Here is a 26,049-nt window from a genome sequence, read left to right as displayed (position 1 = left end):
CTGTAAGTGAGAATCAGGTATAAAAATGGAGGAGAGATGAGGGCAAAAGAAGGAGAACGTTTTGTTCCCTTCACATCTCTTTAGTGACAGCAGCCCAGAAGTCTCCGTCACGTCAAGGTGCTCGGCAGCGGCCCTGAGCTCCTTACCCTCCTCAGAGGTCAGCATCGGGGAGTCCTTCTCACACGGGTGTGAAGAAGTTGCCACTTTGAGGGAGGATTCCGATTCATACGGGACTTGTCCGGCTGACCCACGCAAAGGCACTGGGCAGTCCCTAACGTCAGGCGCTGCTGGTCCAGGTGCCACTTTATTGCCAATTCACTCTCCTGCGTCCATCGTCCCGACCTGAGCCGGGAAGCGTGGAGTCCGGGTGGCCCAGGTGCCGGGGGCCTGAGCGCAGCTGGGACTGCTCTTTCAGCTGACACGTACACTGTCCTGTCACTCTCGCGCTGTTCATTAGGAGACTGCATGTCTGTCTGCTACAGTGACAGGATGCTTTGGTCTACTTGTGAGACGATGTCTATAGAGGAACTGTTCAAATACTAAAACCGCCAAGAAATCTCCCAATCTCCCAGTGAGCGGTACCCAACACCCAACAACAATGTTCTTTATTCTTTTCTTGAAATAAGCTGGAAAGGGGTTAGCCACCAACGGGGAGCCCGGTGGGTCAGTGTCCCTGGCTCACAGGGAGGAAGAGGAGTGAACTTGCTCTGAGGAATGGGGGAGAGACCAGACCCCCCCCCCCCAAGAGGGCCTCTCATGTCAGTGTGTTGCTGACGAGGATGGAAGCAACGCTCAGGAAAAATGTGGACTCCCCCAAGCGCACGGCTCCTTCTAACTCTTCCTCAATTGGGTAATCCGGGATGATATCCCTCTCCAAATTGGTAGGTCCCCCCTCATTGCAAGTCATAGCATTACAACAACGAACAAAATAGAAACTATTAGTTTTCATAATTCTAATGGCTTCAGGAGGTTCTTCAGATCGGTATACAAACGTGCAGTTGTATGTACAGTTCTTGTAAACGAAGAGTTCCCGAACATTCAAACCTACAAAAGTAGAGATGAAAACCACTGATTTCAGGGTTTCTGCTTGCAAACATTCAAGCACCCTCCACCCAGTACCACCTCCCTGCCCACCGTCTACGTCTGCAAACGCTTCTACGTTGCCTGGGACTCCTCGCTGGTAACACCCGAGTTCGTCCGTGAACAACTTCTCCTGGAGGTGTTTTTCTGTCTACATCGCCACCTCATCGCTGGCCCCGGCGCTGCCTACGTAGTGTGACGGCACCTTGGCGCATGCTGTACACAGGAATTCCCCATTCGTTATCTGGCCTAAGAATTCCAGGGCTCTAGAAATAGAATTGCTTATGACCCACGGGATCACGCAGTCCCTGAAGTGGAGTGGCCCCGTTAAGTGTGGCCCTCACCTGAATTTCTGCATGTGCAGCGGCCCCTCGAGGACGAGCTCCTGCCTGGGCCCCTCAGCCAGGTGTTCCCGGCTCCTGGCACAATATACGTGTGGATGCACCCTTAATGCCATCCTGCTCCCCAGCGCAGGCGGGACGCCCTGTCGCAAGCAGGATCGCACAGCCACTGTGACCGCCTTCACTGGTGGGCACACCCAACAGCCCCGGCCAACGAAGGCCACCTGAGTGAGGATCCACGTGAGGCCTCTTTGAGAGGCCTGGAGTTGAAATTCCTCCGCCCTCATTCACGAGTCCTGCTCCCCCGGTGACCCCAGTGTTGACTCGATTCTTTCTCCCTGGAACTTGCCACAGTTGACGTATCCGTTCACGGCTCTGGGGTTAAAGAGGAGGAACCAACATGTGGCTCCAGGCACTTGCTTTGCTTTACGCGCCACGCAAAGGCTTTAGAGAGGCCAACGCTCTACAGAAGAGCGCATGATCACAGGGCGACTGCTGGATGCATTTTCATGAAGTGCCCGTGACCGTATAACCAGCATCGAGTTCCAGAAACAGAACTGGATGAAAACCCTCGTTTCCTGCCTCTGTCCCTCCATCAGGCACCATAAGGAGCCAAGGCCAAAGAGAAGTGGTGTCCGGGTTTGTAAGCCTCCGTGTTAGTTTTACCTGCTTTGGAACTTGGTGAATATGAAATCCTGCATGTCTGCTTTGGCGTCTGGCTTCTTGTCTCTACTCTGTGCTTGGGAGATCGCCCCCTGCTGTGGCCCACTGTCGTGCGTGCTTCGCTCTCATAGTCGTATACTTGCCTACTGACGAATAGTCCACACTTGACGCTTGATGGACATCAGGGCTCTTTCTGGCGGTTGTCTACCCCCGGAGAGCACTGCGGGGAAGAGTCTGTCCTCTTGAGGTGAGAGTGCGTCAGTTCTAGGTGGTAACGCGGCGTCCTACGATGCAGATGTTTGGCTTTCACAGATGTTGCTGAAGAATTTTCCAGGCCACTAGTACCTGTTTATCCTCCAAAGGAGTGTGTGCACTTCAAAACCTTTGCCACCACATGAGTGGTCACCTGTGAATGTTCAGTGGTGCCTTTTGGTGTTACTGCGTCGTGGTTTCGTGTTGCATTTCCACCGATACAACGATGTTGGGCATCTTTCCAAATATTTATTAGCCACTGGGATATCGTTTTCTGGTAAACAGCCTTCAAGTGTTTTGCTCACATTTCCACCCAATGATCTGCTAGTTCAGTTACTGATTTGTAGGATGAAGTTCACTCTATAAAGTGAACACAAGCCCCTCGGCACACAGTGTGGGAAGTGGTTGGTCTTCACCTGCCGTTTCCAGTTTCACAGTCGTATCGGTATCGTCTCGGGGCAGAGGTTGTGAATTTCTAAGGAATCCCATTTACAAGTCTTCCCACATGTGACGGCCACTAAATTGTTCAGTTTTCTTAAATTTGTCATTACCCACGGATACAAAGATATTCTACCTTTCCCTTTGAAAAGAATAAAAAAAACCCGTCTCTTCTGTTATCTACATATTTATTGTATTATTATTTTTAAAAGATTTTATTTACTCATGAGACACACACAGAGAGAGCGAGAGGCAGAGACCCAGGCAGAGGGAGAAGCAGACTCCATGCGGGGAGCCCGACGTGGGACTCGATCCCGCGTCTCCAGGATCTTGCCCTGGACGATGGCAGGCGTGAAACCGTTGAGCCACCCAGGGATCCCTTAGAAAGTGGTCTCAACTATCATCTTTAAAAGGTGTTTAAATTCAATTTAGGTAACATATACCGTGTGATTGGTTTCAGAGATAGAATGCAATGATTCGTCAGATGCATGTGACAACCGGTGCTCATTACAGCAAGCGTGCTCCTCAATGTCCATGACCCAGTAAGCACACGTCTCCACCCTCCTCCCCTGCAAGAACCCTCGGTCTGTTTCCTTCATTCAAAGTCCCTTATGGTTTTGTTTTCATCTTATTGTGTTCTTCCTTCCCTTTCCCTATGTTCATGTGTTTTGTTTCTTAAATTCCACAAATGAAGGAGATCCTATGGCATTTGTCTTTCTCGGACTTATTTCGCTCAGCATGATACCCTCTAGTTGCATCCGCGCCCTGGCCAATGGCAAGAGTTCGTTCTTTCTGATGGCTGAGTAACACTCCACTCTGTATAGCGACCACATCCTCTTTATCCATCCCATCTGGGCTCTTTCCATAGTTCGGGTCTTGTGGACACTGCTGCTCTAAACACTGGGGTCCACGTGCCCCTTCAAATCACTGTTCGTATTCTTTGCGCAAGTAGGTACCTAGTAGCCCCTTGTTCTTTTGAGTTTTACGTGGAGATCTACAAAGCGAGAGAGAGAGAAAGAGAGGCAGAGACACAGGCAGAGGGAGAAGCAGGCTCCATGCGCCGGGAGCCCGACGTGGGATTCGATCCCGGGTCTCCAGGATCGCGCCCTGGGCCAAAGGCAGGCGCTAAACCGCTGCGCCACCCAGGGAATCCCTTTTTTTTTTTTTTTTTTTTTAAGATTTTATTTAGTTATTCATGAGAGGCACAGAGAGAGAGAGAGAGAGAGAGAGAGAGAGAGAGAGAGACAGGCAGAGGGAGAAGGAGGCTCCATGCAGAGAGCCTGACGTGGGACTCGATCCTGGCACACGCCAAACTGCTGAGCCACCCAGGGGGCCCCCATTCCTCGTTTGTGAACGGCTTTATGCATATCTTCTGTAGCAGAGTCACAAACAAGAGCCCGCAGGACAACCCAGTCCACCAGCTGTATCTATCAGTAAAGATTTGTTGGAACAAAGGAACCATGGGTATGTTTACTCGTCCTCTCTGGCTGCTTCCATGGCCTCAGAGGCAGTGCTGGGTACTTGCAACGAAGACCAGGTGGCTTTCCAAGCTGACACGTTTGCTCTCTGATCCTTTACAGAGACTTCGTCCAGCTCGGGTGTAGAGCTGTAGCAAGCTTTGTCACTTTGCTGCAGCACCTAGACTCTATGGCGAGAGATGTGTTAAGGACAATCACACTGTGACTGTGGATCTACTTACAGATCTACTTACAGTTCCCAAATCCTATGGAGGATTTTCTGTTACTTCATCCTGTTACGGGGCACGTGTGCATCTACACAGAGGTTTTATCCAGGTTTTCTTACCCCTTCCTCTCTGTGCAGTGTTGCCCATCACACCTGTAACGCTCTCGTATTAATGTTCGCCTTGCTTCTGTGTGGGCTTAAGAGCTTTCCCCTGCCAATATTTAAGTTGTACACTGTGTTTATATATGTTTTGCAAACTTTTTTACATTCTCATTTTAAAGTACATCTCTAGGGGCAGCCCGGGTGGCTCAGCGGTTTGGCGCTGCCTTCAGCCCAGGGCGTGATCCTGGAGACCCGGGATCGAGTCCCACGTCGGGCTCCCTGCATGGAGCCTGCTTTTTCCCTCTGCCTGTGTCTCCTCCTCTCTCTCTCTGTCATGAAAAAATAAAATATTTTTCTAAAAGCACATCTGTATGAAGCAGAATATCTTTTGCTGATTCTGAAACTCTTGGGTTTTTAATTGTATCTATTTTATTATTAACATAAATAATAACAGGTTAGATTCTAAATTGCTTTTCCATTCAACATTATACTTTTGATAATGTAGATTCCTAGCACTTGCAGGAAATACCTAAAGATCCCGTGTAGCTTTACTCAGTCACTTCCATGGTAACATCTTGCAAGACCACAGTGCAGTATCCCAAGCAGGACACTGGCTTCCAAAATAGTAAAGAAAAAAGACCGTTTTATCACCACACTCGTCCCTCATATGAACGCACTGACGTCTTTCCCAGCAAGATGCCCCGCCAGGGACTCCCCTACCCACGTGCACAAGACGCTGGTCTCAGTTGGTCATTTCTAGAATGGTCTCTAACAGGGAACATGGATTGTCACCTCTGTAGGTGGCTGCTTCTCCTTCAGTGTCATCCTCCAGACACGCATTCAGGTTGATGGATCGATACCCGCTTTTTACTGCCGAGGAACACCCTCGGGGTGGATGTACCATGGTTTCTTTACCCTTTAGGCACTGAAGAGCAGCCAGGATGTTTCCAGGGGTGACATGTTACCGATAAAGCAGTTGCGAGAAACCATGTGTTGTTTTATTTAATTACTCCGGGGAAAATACTCAGAAGTGCAACCTGGGAGAATGTATGGAGCTGCAGATTTAGTTTTTAAGAAACAAGACTGCGCTCCCCACCTTGGCTGCCCCATTTTTCACTGCCACTGGCAATGTATGAAAACCACGTTTCTTTACCACCCTGGCCAGCATTTGCTGTGGTCACTATTTTTCACTTTGGCCACTCTGATGCCCAACCTCGAATTGTGGTTTTCAATGGTCATCTCCCTACCGGCCAAAGATGTTGAAACCCTGCTCGTGGGTTCATCTGCGACGCGCGAACCCACGTCGGTGAAACGTCTCTTCATCTCTTTGCCCTTGCTCTCGGGAGGCTGTCTGCATTTCTGCTGTTGAGTTGTGAGACTTCTGTATACACCCAAGACCTGTGTTTCGTCAGGTACGTCGTTTGCATACTTTCCCTCCCGGTCCGTAGCTTTGCCTTTCCCTCCTCTGAACAGGACCTCCTTCCACACAGAAGTATCTACAGTTGGTGACATCTCACGTCCCCAGGTCCCTGTTTGTAGGTCATCCTTTGCATCAAGGTTACCCACGCTTTGAGTAGCCGGAGAGGCCAAAGGTTCTCTCCTATGCGCTGTCTTTTTCTTGTGGTTTTAGATATCTGCATTTTACATTTAGCTCATGCAGCCCTTTGAGGTATTTGTTGTATGATTTGAGATTTAGGGCAAGGTTCACTTTTGCCAGATCGAGCTGAAAGGCTCTATTTCCCCAGCATCCGTGTCTGCGTCGTTGCGCGATATCATGTGGGTAAATCTGTGTGGAACTCGTTCTGGGGTCTCTCGGTTGGGTTCTGTAGACTGGTCATTCCAGCCACGGATACACCGATGAGTCTGAGTGTGGGGCCATCTCAGTGTCTGAGGTTCGGAAGTGTTCTGTAGAGGTCTTTGGTTTACTTGCACAACCCCGAAGTCAGAAAGTCACATGAAGGAGAAAATATCCGAGCGTTGCAGCCCTCTGAAGGCTCTCGTAAATTCTCTGCGTTGGCGTCCACCAGGGTCACGTAGGACGAGCGAGCCCCCGAAGCCCTCGGGGATGAGTTATTAAACGCAGGTGTTTTAGCTTCCATGAGTGCGGGAGGAGCTGAGAGACGGACGAGTCTCAACGGCAGGCTGGTGATCAGAAGGCCAGTCCGGAACCAGGTCTACCCAAAGCTCAGGCTGGGGGGCGAGGGAAAGAGCCCACGGGGCAGGAAAATACGGACGCCACGCTTCTCTGCCCTCCCGTTCCGGCCCACCCAGAGGAACTCCTCTGGAGACTCTCTGAAGTGCTCGTCCACACACCTGTCGCCTATGCAGGCCAGCAGCCAAGCAACTACCGCGCTCTTAGGAACCGCTCCTGGTCTAGAGGCCCAGCAACGGGGATGGTGGGCTGGATACGGAGCAGGACGAAGCGAGGAAGGCTGGAGTCCCCTGGCGTCCACCACTGCGTGAGACCACAACGAGCTCCCAGAGCATCGGCCTCTCTTCCCTGAGCCCTGCCGGCCTCAGGCGAGCTCTCTCTGGGCCAAGCATACCCCAGAGCCATAGAGGGTGAGGTGCGGGGAAAGAGAGTCCCCAGCCCCCGGGAGCAGTCATCCCACCTCGGCCACGCACGACTCCCCGGGTCTCCCAGACAGGCCGCCGTAGCGCGGCCCTGGTGGTGGTCCTTCTCCTTCTGTGATGCAAGGGCCTGACAAGCCGTGGGTGCCAAGCCCCCTGCTGCAAAGCCAGTTTACTTTTACCCGGAGTAAACCAACCCCCAGGCGCTGACCAGGTGAAGAGCCAGCACCCACACACCCACGCCACCCGAGGCTCCTCTGCTTTCGAGATCTTGGTTGGGTCCGGAGGTGATCACTCGGGTCTCCTGGTTTTCCTCTCCCGCGTTCTCAACTCCTCTCCTTCTGGTTTAGCTGCGCCGGTGAATGATGTGCCCGAGAATCCCTAGGTCCCCCGCCTCGACCCCAAGAAAAGCAGAACCCCAAGCCCGTGCGGTTCCTCTGCTCCCCAGGACTTGGACGTGCGCCTCCAGGCCGCCCTGCCAGCTCTAGGACTTGTAAGCGCCGGGCCCTAGCGTTCCGAGGTTTCCCGATGGCTCCCGCTGAGGGCGCCCTGCAATCCCGTTAAGAACCATGGGGCCGTTCCGGCCACGTCACCACCCATTCACAGGCCGAGACCCGCACAGGACAGGTGCCCGGTGCAGGGACAGAGGCCGGATTCGAGCTCCTACCTGAGTCCCCAGTGGGCAGATGCCCGCGAGGTACGGCAGTTGGCACAACCCTGAGGGAGCAGCAAGAGGACTGTTCTGCAGGAGGCTCGGGACACAAAGGGCAGGGGATGATGTGGAGGGACGCTGGGGGGCACAGGGCCTGGGGACACGCCCTGAGCAGGGCCACACACTAGGCCTCTAGGCCCGGTGCAGAGACAGAACCGATTGGTTCCCGGGGCTCAAACTGACAAAATCAGAAGGCGTGAGAAAGCAGTACTTACGGATAGAGATGGTCAAACAGCGCCGGATGTGATAGGGACACGTCCTAATTTGAGGACAGTTGAAATTGTTGATATCCCAGCAATCGTGGCATTTCAAACTATAGGTCCCTGGAAGAGACTCAGCAGCATCAGGCTCAGGCTCCACGTACAACTTCCCCCGACCCCAACCCCGGGCCCCGGACCCCGTACCCCGGACCCCTACCCCCTGCCTGAGAGGACGTCTGCTCTGGCAGGGATTAGCTTCCAGCAGGGGCCAGGCGGTGTTCCTGTCCCCAGAGGCCGGGACACGCAACCCTGTGCTCTGCACACAGGCTTCGTCTGTCCCAGGAGGCCTGACAGTCACAAGAGGCCGTGTGCCCCCAGCCCCCCATGTGCCTGGACTCAGCCACCTCCGCCGGCTCTGGCTAGAATCGCCCCCCTGACCCTCTGGAGCTCAGGGGCACTCAGTCCACCCCGTGCCACCGAGGGCATGACGAAGGACCTCCCTGCTGGCTAAGGTGACAAGGTCCTCTCGAATCCTTTCCCTGACTCTGGAGGACACTAAATTCTTGTCGCCTCCAACCCCGCAAGAGGCTCTGACACTCACAAGCGGACACGGATTCGTTTTGATTGCTGACCAAGGGCAACCCGACGGCGAGGAGCAAGGTCCAGAAGAGCATCGTTTCCTGCAGGGACTGGAACCTACGACGAGGAGACAGTGCACGTGTGGGCAGCTCCGCGGGGGCCGAGAGCACCTCCCGGGGTGCGTGTGTGCAGGGTGCAGGGTGCAGGGCTCCCGGGAGGGTCAGCAGCCGGCAGCAGCACCAGCCACCTGCGCGCAGCTCTCCGCCGCCTCCCCACCTGCACCTGCCTCCCTGCAGACCCACAGCACTGCCTCTCCCCACTGCCGGGCCCTCCAGGGGACGCCCCCTCCCCTCCACCCGCAGAGCTGAGCCCACGCAGCCCGCTTCTGGTGCTGCCCCTGCCCCGGGCTCCCTGAGGCCCCCGATGATTCCCCTTCTGTCCCGTCACCCTCGGGAGCACCATGGGCACCGGCGGGGCGCCGTGCACCCAGCTATTTCCTGTTCTGCCAGCATGCGCACACCCAAGGGATGGGAGGTGAGTGCAGCGTGGACAGCGCAGGCCTCACTTGCATAGGATCAGCAGTGCGCCCCGGGAACCTCCTGCCACTCCAGTGCCTGCACACGATCAGCGGACCCCGAGGTGCACATTGGGGACGGCTGAGCCCCCACAGCAGAGCCTCAGGGGCAAGGGTGCTGGTCGGGAATCACTGACCTCCAGCGGGGGGGGGGGGGGGGGGGGGGGGGGGCCTAAGTCTCTGGGAGTGACCCTGAGTCATGTGGGGGCACGTGACTAGGTTAGGACCTGCCCATCGGAGGAGGGCGCCCGGCAGCTGGGGCCCATCAGGGGAGGGCACAGGGGGGTGGGGCCCGTCGGGGTATGGGAGCCAGAACTGGGAGGTGGGGCCCGTCGGGGGAGGCGACACGGGGGGTGGGGTCCGGTCGTGGGAGGCGACCCGGGCGTTGGGGCCCGTCGTGGGAGTCCACCCGTGGGTTGGGGCCCGTCGGGGGAGGGTACCGGGGGGTGGGGCGGTGGGGGGGGGCGACCCGGGGGTGGGGCCGTCGGGGGAGGGGCGCCGGGGGGTGGGGCCCGTCGGGGGGAGGGGACCAGGGGGTGGGGCCATCGGGGGAGGGTACGGGGGTCGGGCCCGTCGGGGAGGGTACCGGGGGGTGGGGCCGACGGGGGAGGCGACCCGGGGGGTGGGGCCAGTCGGGGGAGGCGACCCTCGGGGTGGGGCCAGTCAGTGGAGGGGACCCGGGGGGTTGGGCCGTCGGGCCCGGGGACCGGGAGTGGGGCCGTCGGAGGAGGGGACCGGGGAGTGGGGAGGGGACCCGGGGGTGGGGCCGTCGGGGGAGGGGCCCCGAGGGGTGGGGCCCGTCGGGGGGAGGGGACCCGGGGGTGGGGCCGTCGGGGGAGGGGACCGGGGGGGTGGGGAGGGGACCCGGGGGTGGGGCCGTCGGGCTCGGGGACCGGGAGTGGGGCCGTCGGAGGAGGGGACCGGGGAGTGGGGAGGGGACCCGGGGGTGGGGCCGTCGGGGGAGGCGACCCGAGGGGTGGGGCCGTCGGGGGAGGGGACCGGGGGGGTGGGGAGGGGACCGGGAAGTGGGGAGGGGACCCGGGGGTGGGGCCGTCGGGCTCGGGGACCGGGAGTGGGGCCCTCGGAGGGGACCGGGGGGGGGGGGAGGGGACCCGGGGGGGGGGCCGTCGGGGGAGGGCGCCCGGTAGGTTGGCGCGCTCCGTGGACCCTCAAGACCGTCCCGCCGTCCCCCCCGCCCCCCGCAGCCCCTGCTCCTCCCGCGCACACGCGGCCCCAAGGCGACCTTCCAGAACCTTCGGAGGCTCGGCCGCCACCCGCGAGCGCGACGACGCTCAGGCCCACACTGCGCTCCCCCGGCGGCGCGTCCCCTCGGGGTCTCCGGCCGCTCGAGTCCCGCCAGGCCCTGCGCCGCTGCGCACGCGCCCTGGGCCGAGGCCTTCTAGAAGGGTCCGCGGGCAGGACGCCCCGCCCCCGCCCCCGCCCCCGCCCCCGGCAGGTTCCGTTCCAGAAGGTTCCCGGAGGTTCTGGGCTGAGCCCCCGGGGCTGGCAGCGCGACGTCCCTGACAGCAGGTGCGGTGCGGGCGGCGCGGCCGCGGGTTCCAGAAGGTTCTGGCGTGGGCGGGGCTCCGCGGCGGCGTGCACCCGCCCCCGGCCCTGGCCTGCTTCCGCGTGTCGTGCTCTGGGCCGTGGCGCTCGCGCTCCGGGCCGTGCTGTGCGCCCGCTCCCGGGGCCGCCCCTGCGCCGCCTCCGCCGGGCTCTGCTAGGAAGGCGGGGCCGCCGTCCCGCCCGGGCTGGGGACACGCACGACCGCGGGGCCGCCGTCCCGCCCGGGCTGGGGACACGCACGACCGCGGGGCCGCCGTCCCGCCCGGGCGGCGCTGCCCAGACCCCGTCGTGCGGCGCGTGGAGGGTCCGTTCCTGCAGGTGCAGGTTCCAGGGGCGCACGCCTTGGCTACGAGCCTCGCCGCGGGTCACCGCGCCGGGGCTTGCGGGCTGCCTGACGCGAGGGGCAGCGCGGCTCCCCTTCCCGGGTCCTCGCCGTCCTCTGCCTGGGTCTGGGCGCCGCGTTCCTTCACGTTTGCACCTCGACTCGCTGCCGTGTGCACGTGCCGGGCTGGGTGCCGGCGCGTGTGCGGGCCTCTCGGTGTCGGTTTCGGCCGCGGCACCCGGCGTGGTGGCTCGGCTTCCACCGTCGTCAGGGTCGTGTCGCTCAGGAGGAGCGCTGGAAAGCCCTTGGCGGTTGACGTGCCGCTAGGACTACAGGGGGTTCTTCTGGGCCCTTCTCTGCTCCTCCCCGGGCCTTGCAACGGCCCTGTGTTGCTCAGGAGCACGGGCCCGCACGCGTGGGGTGATCTGTGTTCTCAATTTCCGTCTTGGGGTCGCTCTGGGGAGATGGCTGTGACGTGGCTTCAGGCTCCCCGGGTCCCCGTGGCTGTGAGTCCACTGAGGCGCCGTGGGCAGCGTTGCTCGTGTCCGCCACGGTGGTTGTGGGCTCCAGACCTCGCTGTGACTCGCAGACCTTCCGTCTGCACACCCACGGTACACGGGTTCTCACGCATCATCTGCTTTCTTTTCTTTGGCGCTCTGCGGGTCCCGATCCTGGTCCCTTCCCGTCGCTTGTCCCGTGACGGGGACGTCTCTGTTGTAGAGGTCTTGTCCTCCCGCTGCCTTGGCCTCTGGAAGCTGTTTCCTTGGCTCCGGGCTCGCCTGGTCTTCCGGCTGACAGTGGGCCCGCGGTGGGCGTTAATAGGCCGTGGGGGAGACGGGCCCTGAGCGTGAGGCTTCGCGTGCCGGGCCCTGGGACCGGGACTCTGTGGGATGTCAGCTGTAGCTCTAGTGCCCTTAGGTGTCACGTCCCTGAGCGAGCCGGTTTGTGCGTCCGGTTTCGGCTCACATCTTCCCCAGGCCTCGCTCCCAGGACGGAGGGTGTGTTCTGTGGCACTCGCAGCTGCTGTCCTTTCAAAAGAAGAAGAAAGGGCTTGGTGGCCAAGTGCCCGAGGCTGGTCGTGGGCTCTTGGGCGCGGGGGACTCCCGGGCACTGCTGTTCACAGCCCGCCTCCAGCACTTGGGCACAATTGCATGTGAGCGCTGCTCCCGGCCTCAGGCTCCGGCAGCTTCTGCTGCAGGTAAGGGGCTTTCGGGGCTCGTCGCGGGCTGCACCTCGCTCACGGGATTGGGCGCTGTCAGTTCTGTGACCCCAGTTCTCCGAGGGGCCTAGAGCTGTGTTTGGTTTTCGGTTCGGCCAGTGTTTTTCTTCTGGGAACGATGGTGCCCAGCTCCCAACGGGTAGGGCTCCATGCTTCCGGCTGCCGCCTCCTGCGGGGCGGGGGGGGGGGAGATCATGGAAGTAAGGAAGGGACCCGGAGACAGGAGAGGGGGACAGGCTCACTGCCTGCAAACGGCCATGATTCATCGGGTGACCAGGAAGGATACGGCTCCATGGGGAAGTGACAAACGGGGAGTAGAGTCAGTCGGGCAACAGGGAGAAGGAAAGTTGCTTCAAAAGATCTACGTGTGAAGGTAAAACCGCACCAAAAGTACAGAATTGAGCTATCAAAAGAAACGTTCAAAAGAACAGGGACAGGGACGCCTGGGTGGCTCTTCGGTTGGACATCCTGCCTTAGGCTCAGGTCGTGATCCCAGGTCTGGGGATCGAGGCCCGCGTCGGGCTCCCTGCAGGACCTGCTTCTCCCCCTGCCTGTGTTTCTGCTTCTCTGTGTCTCTCACGAATAGATAAATAAAATCTTAAAAAAAATAAAATAAAAGAGCAGGGGCAGCGCGTCACTCACATACCCAGCCACTGCTTGTATTAGGATCAGTAGGGTGAGAACCCCAACGTGGAGAGTGTCCCTGAGGGAGTCGAAAACAAAGGACCCATCCTTTGAGGAAAGTCAGTGGCTTCACTTTCTGGTGCCGCGGTTGGGCACGTGGGGCCGGGCCTGGGTGGCTGCTGTGCTGGGGGCGGGGGTGGTGTCAGGGGGCAGGGCTGGGAGTGGTCGGGTTGGGGCCGGATCCGGGATCTGGTTGGCATGGACGGTCGGGCATATACCAGCTTGCCAGCCCAGGGGATGCGCCAGGAGGTGCCCGCCGTCCCAGGAAGACCACCCGGCCACCCGTGGCCCTGGGGTGGACACAGAGGCAGCCAAGCGTAGTAACCCTGGGACCCCAGAGCTGACCACGTGTGCCCGCTCCTTGCGTCCAGGCCCAGGCACCGCGGGAAATGATGATCCTCCTTGCTTTGCTCCTGCTCGTGGACCTGCCGAGGGTGGAGACAAATGTCACCGTGTCAGGAACACAGGGTAAGGCTGGGTCCCTCGGCCTCCTGCTGTGAGGAGGCAGGCCATGATGAGTCTGGGACACAGGGTGGCCACCCGGCCAGTCGCCCCCACAGCCCCAGCTGGTTCTGGACGGGAAGAGCACAGGCAGCTGGGAGCAGGACAGCGTCAGGAGAGTGGCCCACAGATAGGGACGCCTGATGGGGCAGCCTCTTAGTGTTGGGCCCCCCGCCAAGGGGGGGCAGGCGTAGTCATGGCCGGAATCCCGGTGTCCTCCCCAGCACCCCGTGGTCCCCGCGGTGTCCCCTCTCACTGTCTTCCTGGGAGCCATCGGGGGAGCTAAGCCCACCTGGTCCTTCTGGGACCCTCCAGCGTTGTCTCGGAGGACTGGCACCGCCGCGAGAGGTTGACCGGCTCTCTCCTGGGAGTGGGTAACTGTCCTCATAGTGACCCAACAGTGGGCAACGGCATGGGGGCCAGGGTGCAGGCCCCGGGGGTCGAGGAGGGTGCAGCGGGTGCTGGAGGCGGTTAGCTGGGCCGGGAGGCCAGTGGGGAGGGCCCGCAAGAGCAGCCGGCCAGTCTCCTGAGCCCCCGAGCTTGAGACGCCAGGCCTGTGAGTGTGGGGAGCATGCTTGTGCGGGAAGGCGTGCGTGCGCAGGCTGCGGTGAGGCTGTGCGGGTGCAGTGCTGTGTGTGTGTGCGTGTGTGTGTGGCCGTGCATGGTGTCTGGGTGTGGGTCAGCCTGGGGGAGGCGGAGTAAACCCCAGGAGAGAAGACCGAGGACTCGGACCCACTGGTTGTGGTCACGTGGAGGAGGGAGGGGATGGTGGGCGTTCACCTCATAGGATTGGAGACTGGAACGTTCCACTTCGTGTTCATTTCCCCTTTCAGGCCTGCTGAGGTGTCATGTTTGTGAGAAGGAGCATAGTTTCAAATGCCAGAATCCAACAGAATGTCCGGAGGGAATACACTTGTGTGCCTCTATTGCCCTGAGTGAGTATCTCAGTTCATTTTGGGGTTTGCTGGCAGATCAGTAATAACCTGCAGCAACTAGGGTATGTCATGTTTTTCTTCTCAAGGAATAACTAATCAAAAGTCACGTTTAAAAAAAATTGGAGTAAAAAAAAAAACAATTGGAGAACAAGATCCTGTGACCAGGACTGGAAGGAAGCAGGTGGCCGAGGAGACCAGCTTGCGGAGGACCAGTGCCACCCCGGGGTCGACCCCCAAGAGTGGGAAAGAGGAAATAGTGGGTGTAGGAAGAAAGCAGCAGAGGTGTATTTGTGTCCATTTTTATTTTGCTAAGCATTTACTTAAGTACCCGAGAGAGGGAGAGGGAGAGGGAGAAGGAGAGGGAGAGGAAGCTCAGGTGGTGCATGCACCTGGGCAGGGGCGCAGGGAGAGAGAGTCCCAAGCCGACTCTGCTGAGCCTGGAGCCCAACACGAGGCCCGACCTCTCGACGCCGAGATCAGGAGCTGAGTCGAAACAGAGTCAGACGCTCAACAGTCTGAGCCGCCAGGCGGCCTGACCTGTACTCATTTTTGAATGAACGATGTGTTAACGATGTCCCCTGTCCCTCGGAGAGTAGCTTTTACGTGAGAGCCACCGAGTAGGGCCGCGGGCTGCCGTATGTTCTGGAAGGAATGCGTGTGCTGGAAGATGTGTGGAGACCATCACTCAGTCGCGTGTGAATCCCCCAAGAGCCTCTGGCCACACGAAGCCCTTCCCCCCAAAGAGGAGTCTGGAGGCCGGCACCCCAGGGCGTGGCCAGGTCAGGGCTCCCCAGATCAGAGGCAGTCTGGCAGCCGCTTCGGGAGGGCCCGCGCACATGCCCCGCGCAGACCTCACAGGCTCCTGGGGGGACGCGATGAGCACGAGGAACTGCCGATGAGGTGAAGCCAGAAGAGGGCCCCGCGGACAGTGCCGACCCTGCTGCCCGTGCAGGTGCACGGCGACAGCGCTGGCTCCCGGGCCCTGGGTGGCGGCTCGTCCAGAGGCCAGCGCTGAGCCCCGGGCAGTGGCGAGGACGGGCAAGAGTCCGAGCTCGCACGTGCGCCCGGGGTTTCAGAGGCCCGTGCACCTGGTAGTGAGAAGCTGAGGCCCAGGAGCCGGTAAGGTCCCAAAGGGAGAGCCCAGGCCCAGGCTCCCGGTGGGCGTGGACAGGCCGGGGGTGGGGGCACCTCTCGAGGCCACTCTGCAGCCAAGCCTCCCGGAAGCACTCTGATCACAGAGGCTGAGCCGATCCGCCTGGGCGGTGGCTCCAGATTCCCCCCTGGATGGAGGGGCCTCTTTAACCAGGAGCCTCTGAGCGGGGGCACCCCGAGTGGGTCAGGGCTGGGTGGGTACAGGCAGGAGGTGCTCTGGGGGACCTGCTTTCGATTCACGGCATTCATTTCTCTCTTTCTTATTTGCTTCTAGGAGTATATCCACGTTTCTTCTATGTTTCAAAGCAGTGCTCGAAGAAATGTCCAACAGTTGAACAGCTCGGTCGTATAGTCAAGTCCTTTGTCCTCATAAAGCCTATGCCTTTTCTGTATACGAGATGCTGCTCAGACATGTTATGTAATACAGAAGCACCGGAGATCCGGGATCCAGATTTTAGACAATCTGGGAGAGCGAGCGACGTGAGGAGCAGCAGTGCCTGGCTGGTGCCCCTCCTCATGCTGTCCCCGGGGCTCGCGGGCCTCAGGTTGCCGTGACCCACAGAGCATGGCTCGGGCCCACCTTCTGCAGGTGGCACAGATGACGTGGACCTGCTGCTCATGCTTGGAACCTGTGGCATTAAACTTGTTTTCCACCCACTGACTCACCGTCTGCCTCTGAGGGGCCTTAGGACCGGGGGCGGGGCCCACAGCCTGCCTTGGGGTGAGTCCAAAGCCTCTGACATGATCCCACTGTGAGTGTGTCTTTTTTTTTAATTTTATTTATTTTTAAAAAAGATTTTATTTATTCATGAGCGACAGAGAGAGAGAGAGAGAGAGAGGCAGAGACACAGGCAGAGGGGGATGCAGGCTCCATGCAGTGAGCCGGACGTGGGACTCGATCCCGGGTCTCCAGGATCATGCCCTGGGCCGAAGGCAGACTCCCAGTGGCTGAGCCACCCAGGTGTCCTTGTGTGGAGCCTTCAACCACGGAGGGAAAGAGAAGTTGCGGGTCCCCTTGGAGTGTAGGAAGCCATCTTTTAGGTGGAACTAGTTTCTTGAGGCACCATGAGCTGGTTGCCAGGCCCTCTCCTCTGATGTTTGAACTGGATGGGTCACCACAGGTCCCACGGGAGGTGCTAGGGAGGAGAGAGGCTGCAGACCTTGCCTGTGGTGAGCTGCCCGGCACTCCCCAGTCCTGACTGACGCACAGGGAGCTGCTGTCACGTTCCTGAACACACAGGTTAGCAGCAGCCTCTGCAGATTGGAACAAGCATGTCTGCTGTCTGAAACGTCATCCTGTCCCCAGTACTCAGCAGCCCCCTACTAACTCCTCCTGTTACAGTTTGGATACAGCCACAAGACATAATGGCCCACGAATGCTGGGATGAGCATAATTGCGAACAAAAGATAAATATTAGCTAATTGAGCCCAGGGCAAATCAAAGTTGTGGATAGGTTGTGACTGAGCGCAGCTTACTTCGGAAAGGTGAGAATGCTTCAATCTTACACAAAGACGTCGCTCACTCTCATCAGAGGATTCAGGGTAGGGATGTATGATCTTCAACATTCATCTAATGTGCTTTTGTAAAAATTGTGGAAGGGAAGGAAATACCAATAATTTATTAGAAGTTACCTACCTGAAACCTAAAACAAACATTCTTAATGGTGACACATTGAATGTCCATTTAAACTGGAAAACGGGGATCCCTGGGTGGCTCAGCGGTTTAGCCTCTGCCTTCGGCCCGGGGCATGATCTTGGAGTGCTGGGGTCGAGTCCCACATCGGGTTTCCTGCATGGAGCCTGCTTCTCCCTCTGCCTGTGTCTCTGCCTCGCTCTGTCTCTCATGGATGGATGAATAAAATCTTAAAAAAAAAAAAAAAAACTGGAAAACTTGGTTAGTATATAGTCTACACTATTTTGAGTACAATCAGACATTATTAGCATGGAGGGCTAAGCCATATAATAAAACACGAAAAATAAGCAGTATCGAAAGGTTTTACCTGGCCATATGCCTCAGTAGATAGCCTAAATTCCTGCTATTATAATACACTTTAAAATGTTGAATAAAATATATTTTAAGTACGTTTCAACTCTATGTGATGTCAATTTGAACATATCAGAGACAAAATTAAGAAAAAAGGAAGAGAAAAAAGAAACTGGATCATGACAATACATAATTAGCAAGTCCTGGAGCTGGCATCTGCCCGCAGGATACTTGCTTTTCTCTGGTCACCTAGAGTCAGTTGTGAGGGAGTGACTAATGTACTGGGTCAGCATTAGATAGGACATGAAAGTGAGAACCACAAGTGAGGAGCTTCAGAGGAGAGAGAGAGACCTCAAATTCAACTAGAATTAGAAACTAGAAAAACCTAGCTGCACACGGAAACATGTCAGTACTAAGTCTGCATTGAGAGAAACATATACAGAGACTTTCCTCTGAAAATCGAAAGCCCTCATGTAACTTTGGGGTTTGTGTTTCCAGTTCTGGTTTATTCCGTGAAGTCCAATACAAGAAATAAGTATGAAGTGGTAAGCCACCGTTGTTCTAGGTCTCTACTGTGTAAAAACAAAGGAAAATCCTCTCTGAGGGAGTATACTCGGTGAAAGTAAATGAAGGACACCTCACTAAAATCGTGTCAGGGAGGCCAGCAGGAGGCACTCTCACACCTGACTAGTCCAGAGGAATTAAAATTATTACAGATTCGAGAGGCATCCTCAGGCGGAGATAGTCCTGAGTTGCAGCCCCGGAGGGAATGATGGGGCTCCCCAAGAGATCAACCGCACCCCTGCAGCTCTGCGCCAGATCCCAGCGTCAGCCCAAAGCCCGGCTTTTCTCCAGTGGACTGTCCTTCAAAACCACCCTCCCAGCTTCTTCCTCCTTCACCCGGACAGAAAGTTCCTCCTCTGAGGTTGGGGGACCAGCCTGAGGTACATGCTTGTCGTGGCTGCAGTTCTCCGAATACACCCATTTTGCCAGCAACATCACTTTTATTTTGAAGGTCAACAGCCCTCACCTCAGAAGTCATAGAATCTCTCCGGTATCACATCATTAATACCTGCTAAAATAACAAAATTTACAAAAGAAATGTGTACATAATGTGAAAACTAGAAACAATATAAGTAGGGCACCCAACATTGGAAATAATACAGAATATAAAACAGATTTCCTTAAAGATATTTAAGAGCATTTTAAAAAGATCTAGGGATCCCTGGGTGGCGCAGCGGTTTGGCGCCTGCCTTTGGCCCAGGGCGCGATCCTGGACACCCGGGATCGAATCCCACGTCAGGCTCCCGGTGCATGGAGCCTGCTTCTCCCTCTGCCTGTGTCTCTGCTTCTCTCTCTCTCTCTGTGACTATCATAAATAAAAAATAAAAAAAAATAAAAAGATCTAAAAGAGCCTTCAATGAAAAAATATTAGGTGGGCCTCACACACACAAGAAAGAAATAAGGAAGGAAGGATGGAAGGGAAGGAGGGAGAGGGGGAGGAAACCTAAAGAGAAATTTCTAGAAATGAGAACTATAACCAGAGAATATAAAAACACGAGGGATAACAACAGGTTACACATCCATGGAGAGTAAAACAGTGGAATTTGACATTAACAGATTATTACAATGCAGCCTAGAAATAAAAAAGAGATCAAAGATACGCAGAACAGCCTAGAAGAGCCGGAAGAGGAGATAGTCTGAGGCAGGAGGCGGGACCCCAGAAAGGATCGGAGAGAATGGAACCCAGGCCATATTAAAAGAGCAATGGGTGAGTTTTCCAAATTGATGTAAGACAGAAATGCTCAGAACGAGCAATCACAACTGATCTGCGCTGAGACACATTTAGGGTAGAGCTTCAGGATTTCAAAGCCCAGGGGAAGTAGTAGAGGCTGCCTGGGAGAAAAGATCTAGGACAGATGAGCAGTTACACTTTGCGTAGCTCCCAGCTTCAGTATGGAAGTCGGAATATGAGGCATTCTTCCCTCCAAAGTGCTGAGGGAAAATAACCAAAAATTAGCCTGGAATTGAATACTTAAAAAGTATTTTCTGATTAAAAAATAAATAAACCAACAAACCTCAAATGGTTCACCATTGATCCTTACTAAAGAAACACCAAATAGGGATCCCTGGGTGGCACAGCGGTTTAGCGCCTGCCTTTGGCCCAGGGCGCGATCCTGGAGACCCGGGATCGAATCCCACATCAGGCTCCTGGTGCATGGAGCCTGCTTCTCCCTCTGCCTGTGTCTCTGCCTCTCTCTCTCTCTCTCTGTGACTATCATAAAAAAAAAAAAAAAAAAAAGAAACACCAAATAAACATTCTTTAAGGGGAGTGACAATAATCCCAGAGGGACAGAATCACGAAGAGTGATGTTAATATGTGGTGTGTATGGGCTGAGCTATGGTGCCTGGAAATTCCTTCGTTGACATCCTAATGTCAAGTGTGACTGGATTAAGGAATTAAGGTTGCCCGAGGCCCTAAGGTGATGCCCTGAGCCAAAGGAATCCGTATCCTTGAAGGGGAGACACCAGAGAGTGGTGTCCCCGCCCCAGGGAGAAGGGGGCACAGGCCAGGAAGCAGGTCCTCGCCAGGACCCGAAGCAGCTGGCATCTAGACTCGACCCGCCGGCCTCCAGGCCTGGGGGGAAGCTGTCGTTCAGCCCACTTGGGCCTCATTTTGTGGCAGGAACAAGAGGGGCCCAACGTGCAGAGAAATCAAGGCAAACCTCAGGGGCAGCGGCACAACCGTCGTTCCTTACCGGGAAGTCAAAGACGGCACCCCAGGCGGGAGGGGGTTGAGGAAGACCAAAGGCGTCCTGGTTTTCCCATGGCTTACAAAGTGGTTCGAGATCTGGATAGGATACAAGAGAATTTCACACAACTTCCACGAAAGACTCTTCCTCTCTCCCAACAGTGAATATGTAAAAAACGATTTTTGGCTCTCAGGTCCTATAAAAACAAGTTGCTAGACTGGCCTTCAGGCTGCCAGCCCTGCAGGAAGGGAACACGATTAGCCCATTAGCCCAGTGGCTTCACTCCTGGTGCTGACTTAGAGTGAGCAAGTCCGGATTCATAAAAATTAAAGCCCCACGGAACGTGCAATCCTGCGGAGGGGTGAGGCCGAGGCCGGGGGAGGGCTGGGGGGACCCTGACCCCCGGAGGGGTGAGGCCGGGGCCTGGGTCTCGGGGGTGCTACTGTACTAGCTGCGACGACGGAGAAGCCGCAACCGGGTCTGCAGGTGCGCAGGGCAGCGCCCCCCTCCCCCGCCCCCCGGCCCCCCCCCCCCCCCCCCCCGCCACCTACTCCGTCTGGTGCCCCCAGCAGCCTGCAGGCAGTCCCTGCCACAGAGAGGGCTGCAGGGGGTGTGGGGGGGGGGGGCTCGCCGAGCTCTGCTTGGGGCCTGGCACAGGACACAAAAGTACCCAGAGGAAGTCGGCTAGCCCTTCTAGTGTGAGGGTGAGGCAGCACCTGGGCGTTGCTATAATGCACAGCTTTTCATAAGAGCAAAAGGGCACACGCAACAGGCCGACCATATAATTCTACATTTGTATGCAGCTATTCAGAGCCTCAAAACCTATCAAGCAAACATCAACAGAAATAAAAGATGAAATGGTAGATTTCAGTATATTTCTCTGTGATGAAACAAGCCAGCAAATTAATAAAGAGGTAGAATATTTGAACATCAGGATTAACAACCTTGGCCCAATGACATATAGAGAGCGCTGCATTCAACAGCTGAAAACTCCGGTTTTTCAAGCAGATATGGAGTATTTACCAAAAATTTCCCTATATGCTGGATATAAAGCAATTCTCGACAATTTCAATGGATTGAAATAATCTCGAGTGTGTTCTGACCATCGTGATATTAAGTAGAAAACCAGTAACAAAAATTTAAATATTCCCAATGTTTGGTAATGAACATTTCTAACTATCCTAAAACTCAAAACAATGACAATGGAAGTTTGAACATATTTATATTAAATGTGTACATAATGTGAAATGAAAAAAAGGAAATTTTGTTTAGATGCAGAGGGGAGGCCAGCAGGGGAGCTCTCGCTTCCCGCCTGCCCTGGTCAACTGCAGGTGCTTCCGCAGGCCCTGCGCCTTGCACCCCGAGACTCTCCAGCGGAGGAGGGAGGAAAGTCGCCAAGCAACAGCCCAGCCAATGAGAAATCGCTTTACTTCCAGCTCCCAGTTTCGTTCGATGGGCTTTCAGTTTACAACAGCTCCTCCTTTCCCGGCTAAAAGAAGCTGCTGGTCCTGCCTTGCAATATTTTCCTGTCCTCCAATAACCGCATTTTTTGCTGGTAAAGTAACCGGTACATTTATTTTTAAAATGAACAGTAATACATTATTATTTGTGGTTTACTGCTAATGACTGCTCATAAGGAGAAATTTATTATCTAAAATCATGTATTGGGATGCCCCAGGGGCTCAGTGGTTGAGCGCCTGCCTCCAGCCCAGGGCGTGACCCCGGGGTCCTGGGATGGAGTCCTGCGTCGGGCTTCTTGCAGGGAGCCTGCTTCTCCCTCTGCCTGTGTCTCTGCCTCTCTCTCTCTCTAGGTCTATCGTAAATCAATCAATCAATCAATCAATCTTTAAAAAAAAAAAAAAAAGAAAGAAAGAAAATGGAGCAGAGGAGCAGAGGCCTGCCTGGAGGGCTCAGCGGTTGATCGTCTGCCTTCAGCCCAGGTCATGAACCCCAGGTCCCGGAATCAAGTCCTGCATCAGGCTCCCCGCAGGGAGCCTGCTTCTCCCTCTGCCTGTGTCTCTGTGCCTCTCTCTGGGTTTCTCATGAATAAATAAAATCTTAAAAAAAAAACAAAAACGGGAAACAAGTTAAATACCGTCCAGTGGGCAAGTGGTCAGACCAGCTGGGGTCCATCCACGCTGCGGAACACTTCTCAGCAATGAAAGGGATGAGCCAGTGATACAGGCAACAACCTGAATGGAACTCAAAGGAGCGATGCTAGTGCAAAAGTCGAGCCCCGTGCGTGCTGCAAGGTTCCATTTGAATAAGAGTCTCCCCGATGACACAGACTTTGTTAAACCACCCAGAACCCAGCGCTTGTTACGGGGAACCCCCTGAGACGGGAGGCAGCCACTTCTTCGGGGCCAATGATGAATAGATGAGTGCTGTGGGGTGAGCTCTCATTCCTCACTCAGCCCTGCATCTCACGGGTGAGGAGAGGAAGGCCGCACGGTTGCACGCGTGTTTCAAACTTGCCATGAGGGTAAAAGCCCAGCTGGAGACCTCCTTTCCCTTTGGGACACTTTAATAGAAAAAAGAAATGGTTCGATCAGCCCATTTGACAGGCTCTGGTGCCTCCCTGCTGGGCAGCTCCTTATCTCATTAGATATATTGGAAACTGGTCCAGGGCTCCAGAAGGAGCGGAGATAGGCGGAAAGTTCTGTGGTGGGTCTGCTCACTCACGGTCAAAGCCTCCACCTGCTCTTGGTCGTCGTTGTCGTATTCTTATTCTTATTCTTATTCTAAAGATTTTTATTTATTTATTCAGGAGAAACACAGAGAGAGGCAGAGACACAAGCAGAGGGAGAAGCAGGCTCCAAACAGGGAGCCCCATAGACTCGATCCCAGGACCCCGGGATCACACCCTAAGCCGAAGGCAGCTGCTCAACTACTGAGCCCCCCAGGCGTCCCTGCTCTTGGTCTTCTTTATGACAGAGGACGATGGGGTTCTGGTCACCCCACGGGGCCACTTAGATGAGGGGAACTTAAGAGGCATGTTTGGTTTTCAAGTAAAGGAATCGTTGTCCCTGCCACATCAGACACCCTAAGCATTAGTGTTGGTTTGTGTGGAGTTGGGGAGACAGGAAGCCAAGGGAAGCTTTTGTGATCTGAAGCCACACCCCCGAGACTTGGCCGCACCCCACATCACCTGGGGTTGCCTGGGGCGCTGAGAGCCCCCAAAACTGGCTATCTGGTGCTCAGTGCTCGAAAGGTTGCTAGTGTGGCGGATGCACTGAATTTTAAGTGTGACGTAATTTGAGTGAGCGGGACTTTGAGTACTCACACTCACTTTAGGTGATGTCAGGGCACAGCTCTCAGACCTTTTTGGCCACATCTTGCGATTTCTTATATATCTCTCTCCCTCTGCCCCTTCCCACTGCTCCCTCCCTCCCTCTCTCTCTCTCTCTCAAATAAATTATCTATCTATATAGATATATAAAATATTTTTAAAAAAAGGAAAAAGAAAGAAAATACGTTCAAGTCCAGAGTCCGGCAGCTGAATTCATCGTACAGCTTGTGGTCTTTTGTGCCTGTGCTGTCTCAGCAGCCTCCGTGTGGTTGGGGGACCCCGGCCACAGTCCCCACGGTGCCAACGGCCCCAGGTGCCGCCGGCCTGCCCTCTCCATAGACCACACCGTGGACCTCGCCTCTAGGCCACCCCGGCCCCTGGCGCCCCCCTGCCCTTGTGCCTCCCCTTCCACATTACTTTCCTGCTTGGTGTTCTCTCCGCCTGCTTTCTTCCCTTACCCCATCCTCCGCCACCGGCTGCCTCCCCTCCTCTCCCCCCACCACTGCAGGGACACGCAGCGACAGCAATGCTGTGCTCCGGAGCCAGCTGTTCAATTTTCTTTTTTTTTTTTTTTAAATTTTTTTTTAAAATTTATTTATGTATGATAGGCACAGAGAGAGAGAGAGGCAGAGACACAGGCAGAGGGAGAAGCAGGCTCCATGCACCGGGAGCTTTGGGATGCCTGGGTGGCTCAGCGGTTGAGTGTCTGCCTTCAGCCCAGGGCGTGATCCAGGGGTCCCGGGATGGAGTCCCGCGTGGGGTCCCCTCAGGAAGCCTGCTCCTCCCTCTGCCTGGGTCTCTGCCTCTCTCTGTGTCTCTCCTGTATTTAACATAAAAATCTTAAATAAAAAAAGAATTTGGGGAGCTTTCGTGAAGGATGGTCATATGTCAAATTGACCTAGATCACCTTAAAATTTAATAAATTATGTCACAACAGAGGTGATACTCAGAACTTGCTACCTCTGATTCTTTTGCCACCCGTGACCATCACCTGCCCTCCTGAGGTGGCTCTGCCTGCTGTGCTTGGCAGCGGGCATGGGGGGCTGGTGACGCCCCTTCCCGGCTCAGCGCCCGGGTGTGCGCACCGGCAGCAGGGGGAACCTGGGGGGACGGTGGGCACCACGCAAGTCTGCAGGCCATCAGAGGAAGCCACGTCTCCACGGATCGTCTTCTCAATTATTTCCGCTGAAGAAAGTGGTAGAGAAACGCTGATCGTGCAGACCTGGTGCTCTGCGGCTGTTAGCACTGCGAGTGGCACAAAAGTGGTGGGAAATCTTCCCGGATTTGAAAACCATCACAGAGACCTTGGGGCAGCGTTGAGAGGTGAGCCCCCCACCCCCCACCCCCATGTGACGTGTCTGTGGCTCCGCTGGCCTCGCACCTTTCCATATGGACAGAAACACCAGTTCAGCCTTCGAGTCAGGATGGGTGCTCCTGTCGTGTGGCAAGAAGACCCAGCAAGGCCCCCTGGCACCTCTGTGGGTGTGGAACGTACCCCGAGGACTATTGTGTATTATTCTCTGTGACTGGTGTGCTGCGCATCTTCTATAGGCATATAATTTGTAGTGAACTCAATCACACATCGGCTGCCCTTTTGTGGGTGAGCTGCTCCTTAACCCTGCACCAGTGTCCCTGAGGAGCTCCCCTCTGCCCACTGTGATTCTTGTTTTGTCGATGCCTCTCCCTTCTTCCCCCCTTTCTCTCTCATATCCCCCCCCATACGATTCCTTTTTGCTTCAAGTGGCGTAGGCCCTCCGAAGTCCTGGATCAATCCTTCTAGTTAGTGGCACTGAAGGTCATGGTCTTCATGACCTTTCCTTGCTTTCCCAGAGGTCATGATGCCTGTGTAGACACACCTTTCCTGGAGGATCCTGGGCTCCCAGAGCTCTAGGATGATGGCCAGACTTTAAGGCAATGGAGCATTTTGCACCCAAACACTATTGATCCTCGGGGCCAGCCTGGAGGACACCCCCCAAACCCAGCTCCGGAGACCGAGGCTCTAAGCCTGTGTGCCACGCTCGGGCCTCCAGCTACAAAACTGCCCAGCCAGGCCTTGGACCAGACCCTAGGTTCCCAACCCAGGTCTGCCTACCTGCGGCTGCTTCCTGAGACAGGGCTCCCTTGCTGGGGAGGTATCTGGCTCGGCTGCTGCTTGGTGACGTGTTCCTGGACTCAGCGGCCCAGGGTAGATCAAGCTACAGTTTCCTGGATTGTAGGCCACATGCAGACAGGTGTCTGGTCTACTGTGTGGACGCCTGCGGCCTCCCCAAGGGTGCCCGGTACTACTGGGGTGCTCATCGTTATTGCCGTAGCTGCTGGCGGACCAACCGTGCGCCGGCCACTGAAGGCACCAAGTTTGAGCTCCCCTTGACGCAGACCCTGAGGTGAGGGTCGGAGAGCCAGTGATTCATTCAGGACAGAAAGGGACGTCTCTAGGGGAGACGAAGAA

General features: G+C 56.0%; 2 protein-coding genes across 2 annotated transcripts; one reads left to right on the top strand and one right to left on the bottom strand.

Annotated features, from left to right (window-relative positions):
• Positions 1–585: 585 nt before the first annotated feature.
• Positions 586–10,573, bottom strand: GML (glycosylphosphatidylinositol anchored molecule like). Its single transcript, XM_038555700.1, has 4 exons — positions 10,439–10,573; positions 8,644–8,738; positions 8,058–8,165; positions 586–1,044 (listed from the first exon to the last, which is right to left on the bottom strand). Exons 2-4 carry the CDS (start codon positions 8,714–8,716, stop codon positions 755–757), a joined length of 471 nt encoding a protein of 156 aa, XP_038411628.1. The 5' UTR covers positions 8,717–8,738; positions 10,439–10,573; the 3' UTR covers positions 586–754.
• Positions 10,574–10,975: 402 nt separating this feature from the next.
• On the top strand, positions 10,976–16,235 carry LY6K (lymphocyte antigen 6 family member K). Its single transcript, XM_038555704.1, has 4 exons — positions 10,976–11,079; positions 13,358–13,454; positions 14,321–14,422; positions 15,849–16,235. The coding sequence occupies exons 2-4, from the start codon at positions 13,376–13,378 to the stop codon at positions 16,127–16,129; spliced, it is 462 nt and encodes a 153-aa protein (XP_038411632.1). The 5' UTR covers positions 10,976–11,079; positions 13,358–13,375; the 3' UTR covers positions 16,130–16,235.
• Positions 16,236–26,049: the final 9,814 nt, after the last annotated feature.

Source organism: Canis lupus, chromosome 13 (assembly GCF_011100685.1).
Source record: "Canis lupus familiaris isolate Mischka breed German Shepherd chromosome 13, alternate assembly UU_Cfam_GSD_1.0, whole genome shotgun sequence".
NCBI classification, from domain to species: Eukaryota; Metazoa; Chordata; class Mammalia; order Carnivora; family Canidae; genus Canis; species Canis lupus.
The sequence above is the reverse complement of the archived record's forward strand: the minus strand, read 5'-3'. Positions and strand labels throughout refer to the sequence as shown.